The sequence below is a fragment of the Schistocerca nitens genome, chromosome 12 (genome assembly GCF_023898315.1).
Source record: "Schistocerca nitens isolate TAMUIC-IGC-003100 chromosome 12, iqSchNite1.1, whole genome shotgun sequence".
In the NCBI taxonomy this organism is placed as follows: Eukaryota; Metazoa; Arthropoda; class Insecta; order Orthoptera; family Acrididae; genus Schistocerca; species Schistocerca nitens.
Genome location: NC_064625.1, coordinates 38,129,208 through 38,149,727, shown reverse-complemented (window position 1 = coordinate 38,149,727; position 20,520 = coordinate 38,129,208). Strand labels below are relative to the sequence as shown.

The 20,520-nt window shown below is 38.7% G+C and overlaps 1 protein-coding gene across 2 annotated transcripts in view; it reads right to left on the bottom strand.

The window, feature by feature from the left end:
- Positions 1–20,520, bottom strand: part of LOC126214840 (NPC intracellular cholesterol transporter 1-like) — a 70,170-nt gene that overhangs the window by 24,037 nt on the left and 25,613 nt on the right. For both annotated transcript variants that reach the window (XM_049941470.1, XM_049941471.1), the window contains exons 7-10: positions 19,952–20,178; positions 12,934–13,117; positions 12,474–12,776; positions 3,325–3,627 (exon numbers count right to left, since the gene is read on the bottom strand). In XM_049941470.1, the coding sequence (XP_049797427.1) occupies positions 3,325–3,627; positions 12,474–12,776; positions 12,934–13,117; positions 19,952–20,178 (1,017 nt within the window). The remainder of the gene's footprint in view (positions 1–3,324; positions 3,628–12,473; positions 12,777–12,933; positions 13,118–19,951; positions 20,179–20,520) is intronic.

Genomic DNA, 20,520 nt, shown 5'->3' with positions numbered 1-20,520 from the left:
CCCAATGTTTGGAAATGCAAGAGATTATCAGAACCAGCAGTTTTCAAATAATAATAATGCGTACAGAAATTCTGACCCTCGATTTGAAGCAAATAACACAACCAGTCATTAACAACAACCAGTCATAACAGAAGTAGTAGATGACTCAAGAGGAAATAATAATCGACATTTAAACTGAAGAGGGTTCACTTTATGCTCCGTAAAGTCTGCCAGGGAATACAAAATGGGCAAACCTGTTTTAAACAAAATTAATTCCGTGGCAATGTTGAGATATAACGAAGGCGAATTAATAACAGATGAATTGACGAGAGACTTAAAGGCCTGTGTAGTCGAAGATAAAAGGGTTCCTGTGTCTGAGATCATCACAGAAGTGGGAGGAATTTTAACCAATGTTGTATTGGACACAGCTTCATCTACAGACATAGTATCCGGAACTTTGTTTTGCAGAATTAGTAAAATTAAGAAAATCCCTGTCCTACCAGTACAAAATTGCCAAGTTATAGGTGCAGTTGATTTGTGCTGAAAATAATAATATGTACCGACTACCGATCAAGTCAATTCAAGTAGAGGATTTCAGAAAAACAGTCTAACAGAAGATTGCTGAGCCAGATTGCCTAACAGATACTCAGAGGGAACAATTATTCAATATATTAACAGAGTATGAGTCAGTTTTCGATGAAGAGCCCGGAATTATTAGAGGATATGTTTGTACATTACAGATTAAGCCCCATAAGACATTTTACCGCACACAATATCCCATTCCCTGGCAATTAAAACAACCAGTTCAGGAAGAGATACAAAAAATGTTAAACTGGAATCTTATTGAACCGTCTAACAGCCCATATTGTTCTCCGTTGCTTGTTGTACCAAAGCCAGGAGGAAAAGTTCGATTGGTATTAGATGCAAGGGAAATTAACAAAATTATAGTACCCGTGCGCACACATCCTGAGAACATCGATGAGTTAAGACAGAAATTTCAAGATATATCCTATTTAACCAGTATTGATTTGAGAAGTTCGTTCTGGCAAGTCCAGTTAGACAAGGACTCAAGAAAATATACTGCTTTTATATATGGAGGGAGAAGCTATCAGTTCAAGGTCGTTCCGTTTGGTCTCAATATCAGCTCTGGAGTTTTTATTTCTGCGTTGGACTAGGCCTTAGGACCAGAACCATGTAGTCGAATAACAATTTTTGTGGACGATCTATTAATTGCCTCTAAAACTTGGGAGGAAAATGTAAAACTTATTAGGAGGATTTTTGCTGTGTTCAAACAAACTGGTATAACTGCAAATCTAAAAAATCCCAATTTTCTCTACAGAGAATTAAATTCTTAGGACATATGATTAATACAAAAGGCATTCTTCCAACAGAAGCGAAGATTAGTGCAATAAAAAAATTTTCCAACTCCAAGAAACAGAAGACAACTGAAAGGCTTTATAGGCTTGGCTTCATTTTCTCGTTGATTTATTAAAACTCGAGCAATGAACTCTGAAGCACTAAACCGGCTCCTGAGGAAAGATGTACCATGGCAATGGTCTAATGATTGTAAAAAGGCTTTTTGTGAAATTAAGGATCAACTGATAAATGCTCCGTTATTATACCACCCTGATATGAATGTCTGATTCTGTTTAGCCACTGATTCATCAGATGTGGGATTAGGATCTTGTTTATTTCAAATTAGGTACATCGATGGTGTAAAAATCTTTTGTCCAATTGCATTTGCTAGCAGAGTTTTTCCACCTGTGAAAGAGCATATACCACTACGGAATTGGAAGCTTTAGCAGTTATTTGGTCTTTGAAAAGGTTTAATTATTATGTATATGGCTCAAGGATAGCCGTTTATTGTGACCACCAATCACTAGCCTTTTTACAAACTTGTAAGTTGCTGCATCCTCGCTTGTCAAGGTGGACACTGGCACTGCAAGAATATCAGTTTCAAATAATTCATGTAGCCGGAAAAGAAAATATTATAGCTGGTGCGTTGTCAAGATCTCCAGAAGGAATAACACCTGAACTGGATGTAAATAATAAATGCACTGGAAATTCTGCATTATCTTTACAAAATAATACTTTTTCTACTTTCCAACATTATCCCCTTGAACATTTATGCACTTTTTCCAAGTTATATTATATTCATTTATGTAAGACAATGGCTCAGCTTCAGAAGAAGGATCGATGATGGAATGCTATAATACGACAATTCAATCAACAAAATCCTATGGTCAATTTGGAATACTACCGGCTTGTGAATAATATTTTTTTTTTTTAATTTTTAAGATAAATGCTTTTTCTCTAGACCAATTTGCCTCTAATTATTGCATGACAATACTATTCAGAAGTAATTTAATCCATTAAAACATATCTCACAGGTTCTATAGAGCAGAAACCACATTCGTCATCTGTCACAGGTGTCAATGCGTGAGACATAAAATTCTTAGGAAAACATATAGTTCATACATTAAACAAATTAAAAATCAATGGGAGAACAACGTACTACTTCACCAAAATGGACTAACTCATTCATGTTCCACAGGAGACACTACAGTGGATGTATATTTTCAGAATGTTCAACAAAATACTATCAGATCCAGTTTTCATTCCATATACCCGAAAATGACATGTTCTTATGGGTGTGGAACACCAAAGTATAACAAAAAATATACAACATTTGAATATGATATTCACGTCCCTGACAGGAAAGTGAGTTCAAAGAAGGCAGAGATTCACCACATTAACAGAAACTGAGAAAGATTTACAAGAAACCAATATCACAGAAGATACACAACTTCAGTGTGTAGCATTAGAAACACCTGTATCCAATTTAAAGAAGACACATGCCAAAAGTTGGATCGCGTAGCAGGAATCTGCAGACTTCTGTATGCACCATCATGATATGCATTCATATGGATCATAAATTTTATGAAGAAACATTTGTATGTGTTACTTTCAACATCAGATCTCTATATACATGACAATATTCGCTGTATTTCAGCCAGAAAAAATACCAGCTCTATGACCAAATTTTTACCATTTTTAGTCTAATTAAAGCAGATAGGTATAACAATTAACACATCCCTGAACAACAAATTTCTCTCCGCACTATGACTTTACGCAGTTCTTAAACATTTTAATAGTACCCAGGAACATGCCACAACAGAATATTTATGCTGGTTCCTTTGTGAATACCACAATGCATGTGCCACGTATCTTAATCCACAAAAATATTGCTAACAATGTTACATTATTTTACCAGCCTTTGCATTTGTGTATTTCCAAACATGGACGGACTACTGTGTTACACATTTAAACAAAACTTGAGCTTACCTGGAAAATCTGAGACTTGGCCAGCGCTAGCACAAGGATCCCTCCAAACTTGGTGAGTGTAATACCAGAGAAGACTGAGCTGCCCATGTTGACCAGAGCGTCCGTGACACGGGCAACCCTCGTTTCCTCCACGGAAACTGCAAACGAGTGGACCAGGTGCGAGCAGAACTCCACGGCAATGCCCACAGCCATCACCAGGTTCACCAGGGATACGGCATTAAGCGAAATGCCCCACCAGTACATCAAACCACCAATGTCCGTCACAATCATTACTATCGTCAGAGTTGTCACCAGTGATGAAACCTGCACAGTTTGAATTGACAGCTACTACAGTACTGCATCAAACAAAGTAACTCCCATTTGTTAATTTTATTGCTTAACTGTTAACTAATGTGATACCCATTAAAATTTAATCAACAAAACTGAGTCCACAGATGTTTATCACAAGCAAGTTTTTCCATTTACAAGCAATATAACATATACAAATACTCAATGTGTGTTAATGTCCAGTTCCGAGAACCACCACAGTTTTGGGAGGCCTGCTGTGGCTAAACAAGTCTTCTTGCTAAACATACTCTTTTAAATAAAAAAATGTGAAATTTTATCAGGTTAAACTTAAGAGAGAATGAACCTATTATTATTATTATTATTATTATTATTATTATTATTATTATTATTTCTATTTCCTGTCTCAGATGTTACGTCTGGTTAAAAATGGAAAGTGATGCGAAACATGTATCAATAATTACAGATTTCTGTAGTTGTAAATATACGTTTGGATGTAGCTGTATTGCGTTGACGTACTGGTGGGTGTTGTGTGGTACGACTCCTGTAGTTGATAGTATAATTGGTATGATGTCAACTTTATCCTGATGCCACATGTCCTTGACTTCCTCAGCCAGCTGGATGTATTTTTCAATTTTTTCTCCTGTTTTCTTTTGTATATTTGTTGTATTGGGTATGGATATTTCGATTAGTTGTGTTAATTTCTTCTTTTTATTGGTAAGTATGATGTCAGGTTTGTTATGTGGTGTTGTTTTATCTGTTATAATGGTTCTGTTCCAGTATAATTTGTATTCACCGTTCTCCAGTACATTTTGTGGTGCATACTTGTATGTGGGAACATGTTGTTTTATAAGTTTATGTTGTAAGGCAAGCTGTTGATGTATTATTTTTGCTACATTTTCATGTCTTCTGGGGTATTCTGTATTTGCTAGTATTGTACAACCACTTGTGATGTGATCTACTGTTTCTATTTGTTGTTTGCAAAGTCTGCATTTATCTGTTGTGGTATTGGGATCTTTAATAATATGCTTGCTGTAATATCTGGTGTTTATTGTTTGATCCTGTATTGCAATCACGAATCCTTCCGTCTCACTGTATATATTGCCTTTTCTTAGACATGTGTTGGATGCGTCTTGATCGATGTGTGGCTGTGTTAGATGATACGGGTGCTTGCCATGTAGTGTTTTCTTTTTCCAATTTACTTTCTTCGTATCTGTTGATGTTATGTGATCTAAAGGGTTGTAGAAGTGGTTATGAAATTGCAGTGGTGTAGCCGATGTATTTATATGAGTGATAGCTTTGTGTATTTAGCTAGTTTCTGCTCGTTCTAGAAAGAATTTTCTTAAATTGTCTACCTGTCCATAATGTAGGTTCTTTATGTCGATGAATCCCCTTCCTCCTTCCTTTCTGCTTAATGTGAATCTTTCTGTTGCTGAATGTATGTGATGTATTCTATATTTGTGGCATTGTGATCGTGTAAGTGTATTGAGTGCTTCTAGGTCTGTGTTACACCATTTCACTACTCCAAATGAGTAGGTCAATATTGGTATAGCAAAAGTATTTATAGTTTTTGTCTTGTTTCTTGCTGTCAATTCTGTTTTCAGTATTTTTGTTAGTCTTTGTCTATATTTTTCTTTTAGTTCTTCTTTAATATTTGTATTATCTATTCCTCTTTTTTGTCTGTATCCTAGATATTTATAGGCATCTGTTTTTCCATCACTTCTATGGAGTCACTGTGGTTATCCAATATGTAATCTCCTTGTTTAGTGTGTTTTCCCTTGACTATGCTATTTTTCTTACATTTGTCTGTTCCAAAAGCCATATTTATATCATTGCTGAATACTTCTGTTATCTTTAGTAATTGGTTGAGTTGTTGAGTTGTTGCTGCCAGTAGTTTTAGATCATCCATGTATAGCAAATGTGTGATTTTGTGTGGGTATGTTATTATTATTATTATTATTATTATTAATAAACCCCGTGGAGGCCCGGGAAAAGAATAGGCCTCCGGTATGTTCTGCCAGTCATAAGAGGCGACGAAAAGAACAAACCACTAATAGGGCTAACCCCTCTATTAGTGTGATGGTGGATCCAAGCAGAAACAGACACGTACAAGATGATACCACAAATGCCTGAAGTGATAATTTTGCAACATGAAGTCACCCAAGCAATTAATTCTACTCACAATTCGAAAGCCCCTGGAAAAGATAAAATAGCAAATTTCTGGCTAAAGAAGTTCACCTCAACACATTCACATTTAACTAAATTATTTAACAGTTACATTGCAGACCCATATACATTCCCTGATACACTTACACATGGAATAACTTATCTGAAACCTAAAGATCAAGCAGACACAGCAAACCCAGCTAAATATCGCCCCATAACATGCCTACCAACAATATACAAAATATTAACTTCAGTCATTACACAGAAATTAATGACACATACAACACAGAACAAAATTATAAATGAAGAACAAAGAGGCTGTTGCAAAGGAGCACGAGGATGTAAAGAGCAACTGATAATAGATGCAGAGGTGACATATCAAGCTAAAACTAAACAAAGGTCGCTACACTATGCATACATTGATTACCAAAAAGCTTTTGATAGTGTACCCCACTCATGGTTACTACAAATATTGGAAATATATAAAGTAGATCCTAAATTGATACAGTTCCTAAACATAGTAATGAAAAAATGGAAAACCACACTTAATATCCAAACAAATTCAAATAATATCACATCACAGCCAATACAGATTAAGCATGGAATATACCAAGGAGACTCATTAAGTCCTTTCTGGTTCTGCCTTGCTCTGAACCCACTATCCAACATGCTAAATAATACAAATTATGGATACAATATTACTGGAACATACCCACACAAAATCACACATCTGCTATGCATGGATGATCTAAAACTACTGGCAGCAACAAATCAACAACTCAACCCATTACTAAAGATAACAGAAGTATTCAGCAATGATAAATATGGCTTTTGGAACAGACAAATGTAAGAAAAAAAGCACAGTCAAGGGAAAACACACTAAACAAGAAGATTACATATTGGATAACCACAGCGACTGCATAGAAGCGATGGAAAAAACAGATGCCTATAAATATCTAGGATACAGACAAAAAATAGGAATAGATAATACAAATATTAAAGAAGAACTAAAAGAAAAATATAGACAAAGACTAACAAAAATACTGAAAACAGAATTGACAGCAAGAAACAAGACAAAAGCTATAAATACTTATGCTATACCAATATTGACCTACTCATTTGGAGTAGTGAAATGGAGTAACACAGACCTAGAAGCACTCAATACACTTACACGATCACAATGCCCCAATATAGAATACATCACATACATTCAGCAACAGAAAGATTCACATTAAGCAGAAAGGAAGGAGGAAGGGGATTTATCGATATAAAAAACCTACATTATGGACAGGTAGACAATTTAAGAAAATTCTTTCTAGAACGAGCAGAAACTAGCAAAATACACAAAGCAATTACTCATATAAATACATCGGCTACACCACTGCAATTTCATAACCACTTCTACAACCCTTTAGATCACATAACATCAACTGATACAAAGAAAGTAAATTGGAAAAAGAAATCACTACATGGCAAGCACCCGTATCGTCTAACACAGCCACACATCGATCAAGACGCATGGCTAAGAAAAGGCAATACATACAGTGTGACGGAAGGATTCGTGATTGCAATACAGGATCAAACAAGAAACACCAGATATTACAGCAAGCATATTATTAAAGATCCCAATACCACAACAGATAAATGCAGACTTTGCAAACAACAAATAGAAACAGTAGATCACATCACAAGTGGATGTACAATACTAGCAAATACAGAATATCCCAGAAGACATGAAAATGTAGCAAAAATAATACATCAACAGCTTGCCTTACAACATAAACTTATAAAACAACACGTTCCCACATACAAGTATGCACCACAAAATGTACTGGAGAATGATGAATACAAGTTATATTGGAACAGAACCATTATAACAGATAAAACAACACCACATAACAAACCTGATGACATACTCACCAATAAAAAGAAGAAATTAACACAACTAATCGAAATATCCATACCCAATACAACAAATATACAGGAGAAAAAATGAAAAATACATCCAACTGCCTGAGGAAGTCAGACATGTGGCATCAGGATAAAGTTGACATCATACCAATTATACTATCAACTACAGGAGTCATACCACACAATATCCACCAGTACATCAACGATATATATATATATATATATATATATATATATATGACTTACCAAATGAAAGTGCTGGCAGGTCGACAGACACACAAACGAACACAAACATACACACAAAATTCAAGCTTTCGCAACAAACTGTTGCCTCATCAGGAAAGAGAGGGAAAGACGAAAGGATGTGGGTTTTAAGGGAGAGGAAAAAAGGGGGAAAAAAAAGGACGGGTATACACTCGCACACACACACATATCCATCCACACATATACAGACACAAGCATATGTCTGCCTGCGTCAGTATATGTGTGGACGGACATGCGTGTGTGTGCGTGTGTGCGCGAGCGCACACCCGTCCCTCCTTCCCCCCAAGGCAAGTCCCCCCGCTCCCGGGACCGGAACGACTCCCCACCCTCCCCCCCCAAAACCCACATCCCACCCCCCCGACGAGGCAACAGCTTGCCGCGAAAGCCTGAACCCTGTGTGTATGCTTGTGTGTATGCTCTTAGTTCATCCCTATGAAATCCCCAAACCACCTTCCCTACCCTCTGGCTCCTACCCTTGTAACCGCCCCCGGTGTAAAACCTGTCCCATGCACCCTCCCACCACCACCTACTCCAGTCCTGTAACCCGGAAGGTGTACACGATCAAAGGCAGAGCCACGTGTGAAAGCACACACGTGATCTACCAACTGACCTGCCTACACTGTGATGCATTCTATGTGGGAATGACCAGCAACAAACTGTCCATTCGCATGAATGGACACAGGCAGACAGTGTTTGTTGGTAATGAGGATCACCCTGTGGCTAAATATGCCTTGGTGCACGGCCAGCACATCTTGGCACAGTGTTACACCGTCCGGGTTATCTGGATACTTCCCACCAACACCAACCTATCCGAACTCCGGAGATGGGAACTTGCTCTTCAATATATCCTCTCTTCCCGTTACCCACCAGGCCTCAATCTCCGCTAATTTCAAGTTGCCGCCACTCATACCTCACCTGTCATTCAACAACATCTTTGCCTCTTCACTTCCGCCTCGACAGGCATCTCTGCCCAAACTTTAAATATGTCTGCTTGTGTCTGTATATGTGTGGATGGATATGTGTGTGTGTGTGTGTGTGTGTGTGTGTGTGTGTGTGTGTGTGTGTGTGTGTGTGCGCGCGCGCGCGCGAGTGTATACCTGTCCTTTTTTCCCCCTAAGGTAAGTCTTTCCGCTCCCGGGATTGGAATGACTTCTTACCCTCTCCCTTAAAACCCACATCCTTTCGTCTTCCCCTCTCCTTCACTCTTTCCTGATGAGGCAACAGTTTGTTGTGAAAGCTTGAATTTTGTGTGTATGTTTGTGTTCGTTTGTGTGTCTGTCGACCTGCCAGCACTTTCATTTGGTAAGTCACATCATCTTTGTTTTTAGATATATTTTTCCTACGTGGAATGTTTCCCTCTATTATAACTATATATATATAGGGAAACATTCCACGTGGGAAGGGTGTATCTAGAAACAGGGATGATGTGACTTGCCGGATGGGGGTGCTGGCGGGTCGACGGACACACAAACATACACAAGCATACACACAGGGTTCGGGCTTTCGCGGCAAGCTGTTTCCTTGTCGGGGGGGGGGGGGGGGGGGGGGGGGGGGGGGGGGATGTGGGTTTTTTGGGGGGGAGGGTGGGGAGTCGTTCCGGTCCCGGGAGCGGGGGGACTTGCCTTGGGGGGAAGGGGGGACGGGTGTGCGCTCGCGCACACACGCACACACACACATGTCCGTCCACACATATACGGACGCAGGCAGACATATGCTTGTGTCTGTATATGTGTGGATGGATATGTGTGTGTGTGCGCGCGCGAGTGTATACCCGTCCTTTTTTCCCCCTAAGGTAAGTCTTTCCGCTCCCGGGTTTGGAATGACTCCTTACCCTCTCCCTTAAAACCCACATCCTTTCGTCTTTCCCTCTCCTTCCCTCTTTCCTGACGAAGCAACCGTTTGTTGCGAAAGCTAGAATTTTGTGTGTATGTTTGTGTGTCTATCGACCTGCCAGCGCTTTTGTTTGGTAAGTCTCATCAATATATATATATATATATATATATATATATATATATATATATATATATATATATATATATATAAAAATCTGTAATTGATACATGTTCAATGACCCGAAAGTTCCTAAATGCAATGTAACATATACCGTACAGTTAAAAGGAAGTCACACTTGATGAAGGTCCGCGTCACTTTCCATTTTTAACCAGACCTAAGGTCTGAGAAAGGAAAGAAGATGATTATCATCATCATCATCATCATCATCATCGTCATCATCATGGAAATCACCAGAAATCAACAAGTTTCTTCATTGGTGAATTCCGAACTGACTGTGTAGCAATCTCTCATTGAAACGACAGAAATTATGAACATCAAAGACAGAAAGGGTGCAAACATATTCTTATCATTAACTGACAACAATAAAAGTATAATTAAAATCTCAGAGCTTCACAAATAAGGAGCCACATTCTCAAATTTAACACTAACACACTCCAACCATCTCTCACAGAACAACTAGAGAAAATGCGGTGAACTAGCGACAACTCTAAAGCAAATTCATCAAATCAACAGTAACTAATTCCTCTGCAGAAAATAATATGGCACCCTTTGTGAATTGAGGGATAAGAGAGTATGCAATTCAGTCTCAACACAGGATGCTTACAACAATTAGAACTGCAGTAAGACAACTGTGCAAAACATTGTTAAGTGCATGGCAGAGGGCACTTCCCATTGTACCAGTTATCAGGGTTTCTTCCTGTTCCATTCAAGTATGGAGCATGGCGTGAATGATTGATTCAATGTCTCTGTGCATGTTATAATTTTGATATTGTCCTCACAATCCCTATGTGAGCAATATGTAGGGGGTTGTTGTATATTCCTAGAGTCCTCATTTATAGCTCGTTCTTTAAACTTTGTTAGTAGACTTTCTCAGGATAGTTTACACCTGTCTTTGAAAGTCTGCCAGTTCAATTTCTTCAGCAAGTCTGTCACATTCTCCCATGAATTAAACTTTTGACTATTTGAGCTGCCCTTTTCTGTATACGTTCAATATCCCCCGTTAGTCCTACCTGGTACGGGTACGACACACTTGAGCAATAGTAACACTTTGCAAGAAACACACGAAAGTTACATAAGAACTTGAAATCTAGGCTCATCAGATATCAACCACAAAAAGTATGCACCAAGAAAGAAAAAAATGGGCAACTGTCTCTGGGAAAAAAAAAAAAAAAGATTGCCAGATATTTCAAAGAACTGATTACCACAATCATATAAGACATTTGACAAACGAATAAATTACAGAAGACTGGAAAAACGCATTAATTCACCCATTACACAAGAAGGCGCATTAATTCACCCATTACACAAGAAGGAAGACTTAACAGATGCAGTTAACTACAGGGGAACCTCACTAGTATCAGCTGAATACAAAATTCTATACCAAAGTCTTCTTAGAAACGACTTACACCAAAAATTGGAGACTATCAGGCAGGATTCAGAATGGGTGGTTCGTGTCCAGAGCATATCTTGAATGTAAAGTTAGTCCTAAGAAACCTGAGAATTTGTAATAAAAATTTAGTCGACTAATTTGTTGATGCCATATTAAAAGAACTTGGTTTAGATCAACAAGAACTTGCAATCATAGAACAGACACTGACAGATACAAATTACCAGGTTAAATTTATGGGCAAAATATCTGGTATTTTCAAAATCAAATGAGAGTATGACAAAGAGATGGGCTATCTCCACTACTTTTCAACTGCACCCTTGGAAAAGTGATAAAAGAAAGTCCTCAAAACTTAGCAACGAAGCACTTTATGCACAAGCAAGTTATCTATCGACTGCTTAACATTTACAGACTTTTTAGCAATATTAACTTCTGGACATTTCATAAACTGAAATTCAGATTGAATTCTTATTGCAGAAAAACTCAGTCTTCAGATTTATTTTGAAAAGAGTGCATGATCTGCAACAAGGAAGCACCAAAATTTGTGGAGATGAAAAATAACAAAATTAAATGTGTTCCACAATTTTAACATCTTGGTGAAACCATTCAGAAAATGGAATCCAAACAAAAGCAAACAAAATTACATGCCAAAAATGGAAAATGTATGTTGACTTGCCCAAAATATCTACAACAAGAAATCCAAAACTGCAAAACCTTGAATTCCTAAATTGACAAATAGCAAGACGACCATGAGGAAGAACTGAAGGAGGCTGGAATAACATGCTCTGAAGAGAGAAGGAAAGCCCGTAGGAAGTGACAGAAATTAAGCAAAAAAGGAACGCTGATGTCCATGCATAGCCCTAATGGCACTATTAAGAAACAACAATAGCACTGGATACCAGCATAATCCCAAAGCAGACTGAAGAGTCTACACAGCCTTTACTGTGTTGCCAGCTGCACAAGGTAGCTGTGCTTGATACCTGCCGAGTAGTTATCATGTTCTTATATAATGTAGTGAACTCTGTGACAAACTGCTGTTCAAACCTCTATTATTAAGTCAGTACTACATAAAAATTAGCGAGCCAACAAGGAAGATATGATTATTACGCCTACTGCTACTTACGATGTCAAGCCCCATCAGCAGAACAGTGACGACGAAGATGGCAGCAATGGAAATTCCCAGGCTGCGCAGCGTGTCGGGCCACATCGTGAGGTATTGCTCGTAGAACACGTAGAAGACACTGTACGGGAACACCTTCACATGTGCTCCCTCTGGGAGGTGCTCATTCACCGAATCTTCTATCTCAGCCGAAAGCTCTCTAGCCGCAGCCATGGCTCCGTAATAGTCTGCTGAAGTTTTCAGGATGGTGTGATATGTCATGAAGTAACTCGGTCCCACACGCCCATCTGGTTTTATTACCACAGCCTGTAAGCAAACAATATTTTTGCACAAAATTGTTTTGCAATTCATATCTATGATAAATAGGTGTCAAAATTACAGGGCACATGTTTCAGCATTCAGTCACCAACATTCCGTTACTTGCATATGGCCAAGGAAGGGTAAATTTGTAACCTCACAATACCTGGCCGTATGCCGCATGTCCCGCCTTGGCACAGGACGGCGACGGATTATCTGCTAAGAAGAATGGCAGGAAGTGATTGAAAGCCTGTGGACTTGGGCGACCCGTCTTGTTGTCCTTTTCTATTAAACACATCTGGCAGCCCGGAGCACGGTGAGGGCAAAATGACCCGTTTTCTGGACGGAACCTGAATGAAAGCGGAAAAAATAAGGTTGCTAGGTTTAGAGTATCACAAAATACCTGCATGTTACATATATTTTAACTGGAAAAATTCAACATACATGATGCCAGCAACAACTATTCGGAAAATCCCAAACATTTTAACACATTCGTTTGGTTTCAAAATTCAATGTCAGAAATTTTGAGCTCTGTTAGCCAAATTAACAGGGAAAGGGAGCATGATTAAAATACAAATGTGAGGATTTGACTAAGCTGGGTCTACACCCACTTCTATTTTCCTGTGTGTTAAATGGACAAAACTTCTCTTAACTCTAATTTGCATTTACCCTTCTCACATATTGTGTATATTCTTTGTTCCTTTCAAACACTTAACAGTTGAACCTCTAATTGTAAATGTTGAAAAAAATTGTAATATTGAAGCAGTAAACAATACTTTATAACAAGTACTTGCAATGAGTGCAGTATCGTAAGTTATGAAACAGTTATTATGGTTTAAGGTTCTCCAACACGTTAAATATAGCTGAGCCTGTAGACCATTGTTTTTTTATAGTGTTACCTACAACTCTAAACATTTGTTAATATGTTTGCTTGTTGCCTTCGAACGCTGATGACAATTCCTAATTAAAAACAAGAACATGCTACACATCTTAACCTTACCTGCGTTACTATTCACCAACCAATTACAATCCCAAAAACACCTCGTATACTGAATGCCATGGATCAAGAAAATCAGGTAGATATTTGATTTTGTACCATACGGACATTTAACGTAAGTAGGATTATACAGGGGTACCATATAAGTACTGAGGATACAGCACGTTTTGGATGGAGAGTTTACATATTCAGAAATAACTTCAGGTATGCCCCATGCAAGTGCATTGGAACCCTTACTGTTCATGTCGTATATTAATGACATCCACAAAAAATATTCATTGTAACCTCAGATTTACAAATTATGCAGCTACCTACAACTAAATACTATGTGGAAAAAAAGCTGCAGTAATATTCAGTCAGATCTGTACACAATTTCAAAGTGGTGCAAAGATTGGCACCTAGCTTTAATGTAGATATATGTAAAATTATGTAACACACACAAAGAAAGTACGTCTCCTACGAGTATAATAGCAATGTGTCACGAGTGAAGTCAGTTGGCTTATGTAATACATGGGTGTAAATTTGTAGGGATATGAAATGGAACAATCACATAAGCTGAGCTGTGGGCAAGGTAAGTGACAGACTTCAATTAACTGGCAACAACATCCAGCATATACAAAGAAGGGCAGCACAATTCGTTACAGATTTGTCCGACTTATAGTGGAGCGTTATCAAAATGTTGGAAAACCTGAAGTGACTTAAGACTGACGCTTGCTGTGAGAATCTACTCACAAAATTTCAAGAATGAGGTTAAGTGAAGAATACAGCAACATTCTTCAGTTCCTTCAAATCACTCCAGTAGGCTCCACAAAGACAAGATTACACTCTTGAGATGTGATAAAAAATATGGTGAATAATTCTATTAGAAATAAGTAATAAGCTTACATGGAATTTGATTTAATCTCTTTCAAGATACTGTCATTTGTTAGCTATGCACTTATCCCAATATTGAATCAATGATTGCAATCATTACTTTCAGAAGGGCATACAGCTCATATGTCAATGTCAGGAATGTGTCAAAATGTTATTCTTTAAGTATGGTTTCAATTTTCTGGAAGAGCCAGAAGTCACAGGGTGCTAAATCTGGTGGGTAAGGCGGATGCGGACAGACAGGAACACTTTTCTGGCCAAAAGCTCTTTACTAAAAAAATTAGGTGTGGCATGTCACATGGTCATGATGAAGGATGGCCTGGCCCATTCTTTTCTTCTGTTTCTTCATACATTATTTTGGAGATGTTGCAGTACGCTCTTTTAAAATTCGGCATTTACAGCTGTTCCTCTCGCAACCAACTGATCGCACCATGCCCTCTACATCAAAGAGACGATGGGCAAGACTTTGATATTCAATTTTGACTGACATGCCTTTCTAAGGTTTAGGAGAGTCACTGGTTCTCCACTGGGAACCCAGTTATTGTCTCAGTGTCACACCCATTGACTGAAGTTTGACCTCCAGTTACATTTTTGGATAACTCCAGCTCTACGATTCTTCAGTAAACTGACAATTTTTCTTCTGTTCATCACTCTGAAGTCTGGAAACAAATTTTGCATTCACCTGTCTCACTTGCCAATTATTGTTTAAAATGTTTTGAACAGACCCACATGAGGTGCTACATTCTTCAGTAAACTCTCGATGCTACATTCTTCGGTAAACACTAATTGTTGATCTGTTTGAAAGAACAACTTTCAATTTTCTGCACGTTTTCCTTTGGTTTTGAGGCTGATCAATGTCCCAAATGCTGCTTGTCTTCTAATGACTTACTTTTGCTTTTAAATCACTCGAACCATTTGTAAACGGTCTTCAGATTTACAGTATTATCACTATACACCAATTTCTTCGTCTGTTTCTTTCACAGTTTTTTGGACCTTGAAAGAGGACTTAATGTTCATTCATTGTTCTAAATCCAAGACATGAGGCACATACGATAAACACATTACTCCAGTGTCTCTGGACCCTGACTGACAAGTCAGAACATGTTCTAACTTTACACTGCCTGTCTCAAGAGATCAGACTATGTAACAAATTACATCAAATAGTTGTACCACCAGCAAGGGCTGCTAAAAATTTCATTCACCATAGTTTTTGATCACACCTCATACAGCAACAGAGTGGCACCAAAACAGTCATTCTTCCTGCACAACTGGAACATAAGAAAACCCTGATGCACTACCATGCCAAGTACCCTTTGCTATGCACTTCATAATGGTTTGCATATGTAAACAAAAAATTTTTGCTTGATAATAAGCCCCTCATTGACTGGGAGGAGATTAATTGTCAGAAATTTACTTGTACTGGCGTGTAAGATGCAGGTATGTACAGAAAACATTTGTTCTAACGTGTGATAGAACACATTGGTATCTAACACACCAGTACCATATTTTGGCTTATTCACTCATCACTATGAGTACACGTATCCACCTTATCACTTTAAGTCTCATCCATTTCATCATTCTCTTCCCATAGTTCGTCATCCTCTCTGCCATCCAACGCATTCAATACACATCATTTCTCTGATGATATGGAGGCCCACGAGCAAAGAACCCCTCGTACATAAGGGTGACTGATAGCTTCCCAGTCTTACCAGAAGGTGTAAGTGAATGATCTTCTTCCAACTTTAATACATGTTTCAGAGGTTGTCCTTTAATGGCTTGTTTATGACCATATCAAGCACCTGCAGTTCTGAAGTCATTCCTTGGTGTTACAAGAAGGTCGGTCCTTCGTGCATCAAATTCACCTTTTATTTCAGTCGTTATACATCCCTTAAAAGCACGCAAAACCAGCATGTCTTGTAGCAAGCAACGTCTCACATCTGCGCTTCCAAATAGTAAACAGTCAACAATCAGTTGCGTTGTCATCCAGCCCTTTTCTCAGCAGTGAGTCACTAAGCCCTTAGCAAAGATTTTTCTGAGCAGTTGTTCTCCTCAGAATGACAGTGGGTAATCTCTCCCGTTGGCTGTTGCAGTTTTTCAGTATTTTTTTATTGCCGGTTTCTCTTAATGTGGTACTTACTAACCTATTCATGGATACTGTCTCATTGCTCAACTTGTTAAAAAATACTGGCGTCTCGTTAGCTTTGCCAAACTGATGAAAGTAATACTTCCGCTACTGGATGGAGTTCTGCTTGAAGTTAACCAGTTTCTCCTCGAAATCTGCTGGAATTCTCCGTGCTAGCGTATTATTTCATCTGAGACCAACGCCACTTCTCCGCATAAATCTACGACAGCAACCAAAACTCTAGGAATTCTCCCTGTGGCAAGTGACCTGTTAGAAATAGGTTCGTTTCAGCAGTTGCCAGAGAGCACCAGATAACGGGCATTACTGCACTTGCGCAGCTACGATGACGCAGGAAACCCTATGTTCCTACGTGTAAAACATTAAAAGATCTTACATTACGACATAAAACAAACAACACATCAGAGGATACTTTAAGAGCATCGGAATTTCGTGAACCACACTAAAATGCATAATTTGGCTTAAAGCGCACATTCGTAAGTCCAGATTCGGATGCAAATTTTCTTGGAGTACCAGTACTGTATTATCTCATGTTTGGTTCTTTATTATGGCATAATGCCACACGTGCACTTGAAATGCAGCGAACAGTTGAAACTAGCCAACAGTGTAAAATTAAACACTCTGTTTCAAATAAATTGACTGCCTCAGCGGAAAAGATTTAATAAAAGCCAAATCTCTTTAGCAAACCAACAAAAATGACTTCATTGTTCTGCAAGGCTATTAATGCTTGACTGTCAGAAAGGTGGACATAAAATATGAAACTAATAGCATATTTTAGCCTTCCGTAACTATGCGAACGTATTTTAATTCATTTGCTAGCTCCCAGCCACAAAAATCCATTTTGTTTTCATTTAATGTAAGAGCAAGAAACAAGGAAGAAACAAAAACCACTGAACGTAAACACAGGTCACATGGTGGCGACCCTTCTCCCCACCACAACTCGGACTGGTCTGTGCATCAGCCACGGATCTACGATATTTCCGAACCGGGACAATACTAGATAGCGGCAGCCAGCCCCATTTCTGTAACCAGAAGCAACTGCGCATACCCAACAGTCCGCCCGCAACTGCTCAAACGAATCTAATTTAAACAGTTGTCACAACACACTCATCGGAGGCAATTTGTTGTTAAGAAGCATTGCATAGTCTTTCTAAAGCCTGTGACACACTTTGCTGTTGGCAGACACTCGTCTGAGCACTGTGTTTTGTTGTTGTATATGGCATATTTCCTTAAGTTTCATTTCAGTTTTCTTTTTTTTTTTCTCTCGTTCATGTTTTGTTGCTGCAGAATTATTCTGCAGTAGCGGGATGCAGTAATATCCTTTTTAGAGTATCGGTTATTACCAGCCAAAAATCAAAAATTTAACTGAAAACTACAACAATGAAAAATTTCCAGAATTCTAAACAATTCCTGGATTTTTCCTGGTTTTCTCCCAGATGAATAAATTCCCGGATCTCCCAGTGTCGTATACACCCTGCTTTACTTTTACTGTGAAACTATGAGACCTTGGTATTTGCCAAATTTCTTTATTCTAGGTCTATGGTAAGTACCCTATAGGTTTTGCTGAACGAGTTTATGGGTCTCAAAGTATGTGACATAAGTGGTCATATTTTTTGATCACACTGACTTAGAAGGTTACATTTTATACACTGCCAGGTGACTGTAGACCTTAGTATGTGTAAAATTTGAACTCTATATCTACCCATTCCTGAAAAACAGGACTTTAAGTATCAAACAGTACTATGGCTTTCTCTTCATACAACTACTGTGACAACTCTTTAAAGTTAATGCTGTTGATCATTTACAAACAAGAAAATAATCAGATGTAAATTTCGTCAAAAATTGAAGTGAATTCTCTCGTCCCTAGCTACTGTATGTAGTAATGGTGGTGGTGGTGGTGGTGGTTGCTGCCCCCCCCCCCCCCCCAAAAAAAAAAGCCATCTATGCCTTTTTAGTTATAATAAATCCACCTGATTATGGAGTTGATCAGGTGGGTGAAGGGACAAAATAGTGGGGGTCATCCGGCCCTCGTTCACAGAATATTCCAGTAAGAATTAGTGATGCCAGCCAGAAATTTGATGTAACTGATGGTACAAAGGAGTGTTAAAAAATCAAGGCACTGGTAGCAATATTTTTAACAGGAATGAGAAATAACTTAAGAAGAGGTAAAAGTATATTGCTTGGTCTGGCCTCCACAGGCCTTATCAGCACTGAGTGACACCTCCCATCATCTGGCAACCCAAACTGCCCTCCCTCCAACATGCACAAAACACAAACGATGCAGTATTAGGGCAGTAGCAGAATAAGGAATTCCTTCTAGCCAGGTAGAGAGGAGATCTGCAACAGTAAAAGAGAAATGGAATTGATCCAAGCAGAACCAACAACAGTAAAATAATGCAATTGAAGTAATCAGGTACAATCCTCCAAAATACACAGAGGGAATAACCAAAAATGTGTTTAGCTGCAGCAATTTATATCTTCGATTTGATAAATCCCCAGATGCTCTGCTGCATTAGGATCTTACAAGTAAAGCAAACTTGTCCTCAACCCGAATGTTGGTTTTAACACAACACTTTTACCAATTGGTAGTGGTAAGGCACTGTCTTCCTCTTCAATCTGGCTTACCCAGCAAATCACATGGGGATCTAGACTAATGTGGAATCTCTGATTTCTAAGAGCAGTGAGGAATTTAACACTGCAAGAGCAAATTAGGGATGAAAAATTAGTGACGAACTGAATGTTGAAGGGATAAACAGTGCAATAGATAAATACAGGAAAAAATGGAAAGAGCCTGTGAGCAGAATACTCGAAGAAAAAGAACGAACAATTGTTGAAAAACAGGTCAAAAGGAGAAAGACATCCTGGTAGGACGACAATGAGATGAGCTCAATTATAACCTCTGAAGAATGAAGAGGGTGAGGTCCTAATTCCTGGAAGTGAAAATGATAATATCAAGTGCCACAGTGAACACTTAACTAAACCTCCATACACTCCCAAATTGAGTGTACACCAAGCTTATCGACTGCCTGTATTTCATAGTATTGTCACAGTACTGAGCTATAACAGCTATGATGATTATTAAATTTTCATGAACCAAATATTTCTCATATACCCATCACACACAAAATTCATGTCTGGGCGCACACAGAGAATGTAACAAAGCACTTTGTAACTTACTGGCAGCATTTCTCTGCTCCAGACCAGTCGAAATAGTCATCGAGCCACGAGGAAGGTGGTTTTGCGAGGTATGATGAGCGCGGCCGGCGGGACGCCGTGAACACCTGCGTCACCAGGGAGTCCTGGTGACAGTTCTGGCCACCACAGATGGCGTTCTGCATCTCTGGCTGCGAAAAGTCTGCGGCTTCGCCCTTAGGAACTACCACGAAGTAAACTGGTGGGCCCATCTGTAAACAGACGCACAAAGTAAGACACCACTTAACCCTTATCTATTCATCCTGTAAAATACACACTATAACTGAAACTGAGAACTAGTTTAATTTCCTATTTTTCACAAAAAAAAAATTTAAACCTGAACATTTTCCTGCAAAATTGGGAAAATAAACTCAGCAACATGCATAAATGAAATAGTTACTAATAAGTTTGCCTGTGTGGCCATCCTCTGCAGCAAGCATGGAATTACTCGTTTCGTAAATAAAAGGCATGGTGAACAATGTGAAGGAGGTCAGAACATAAAGTTGTGCTTATATGTCAGTAAGAAAGTGGTAGTGCGACCTCCAGACCAGATG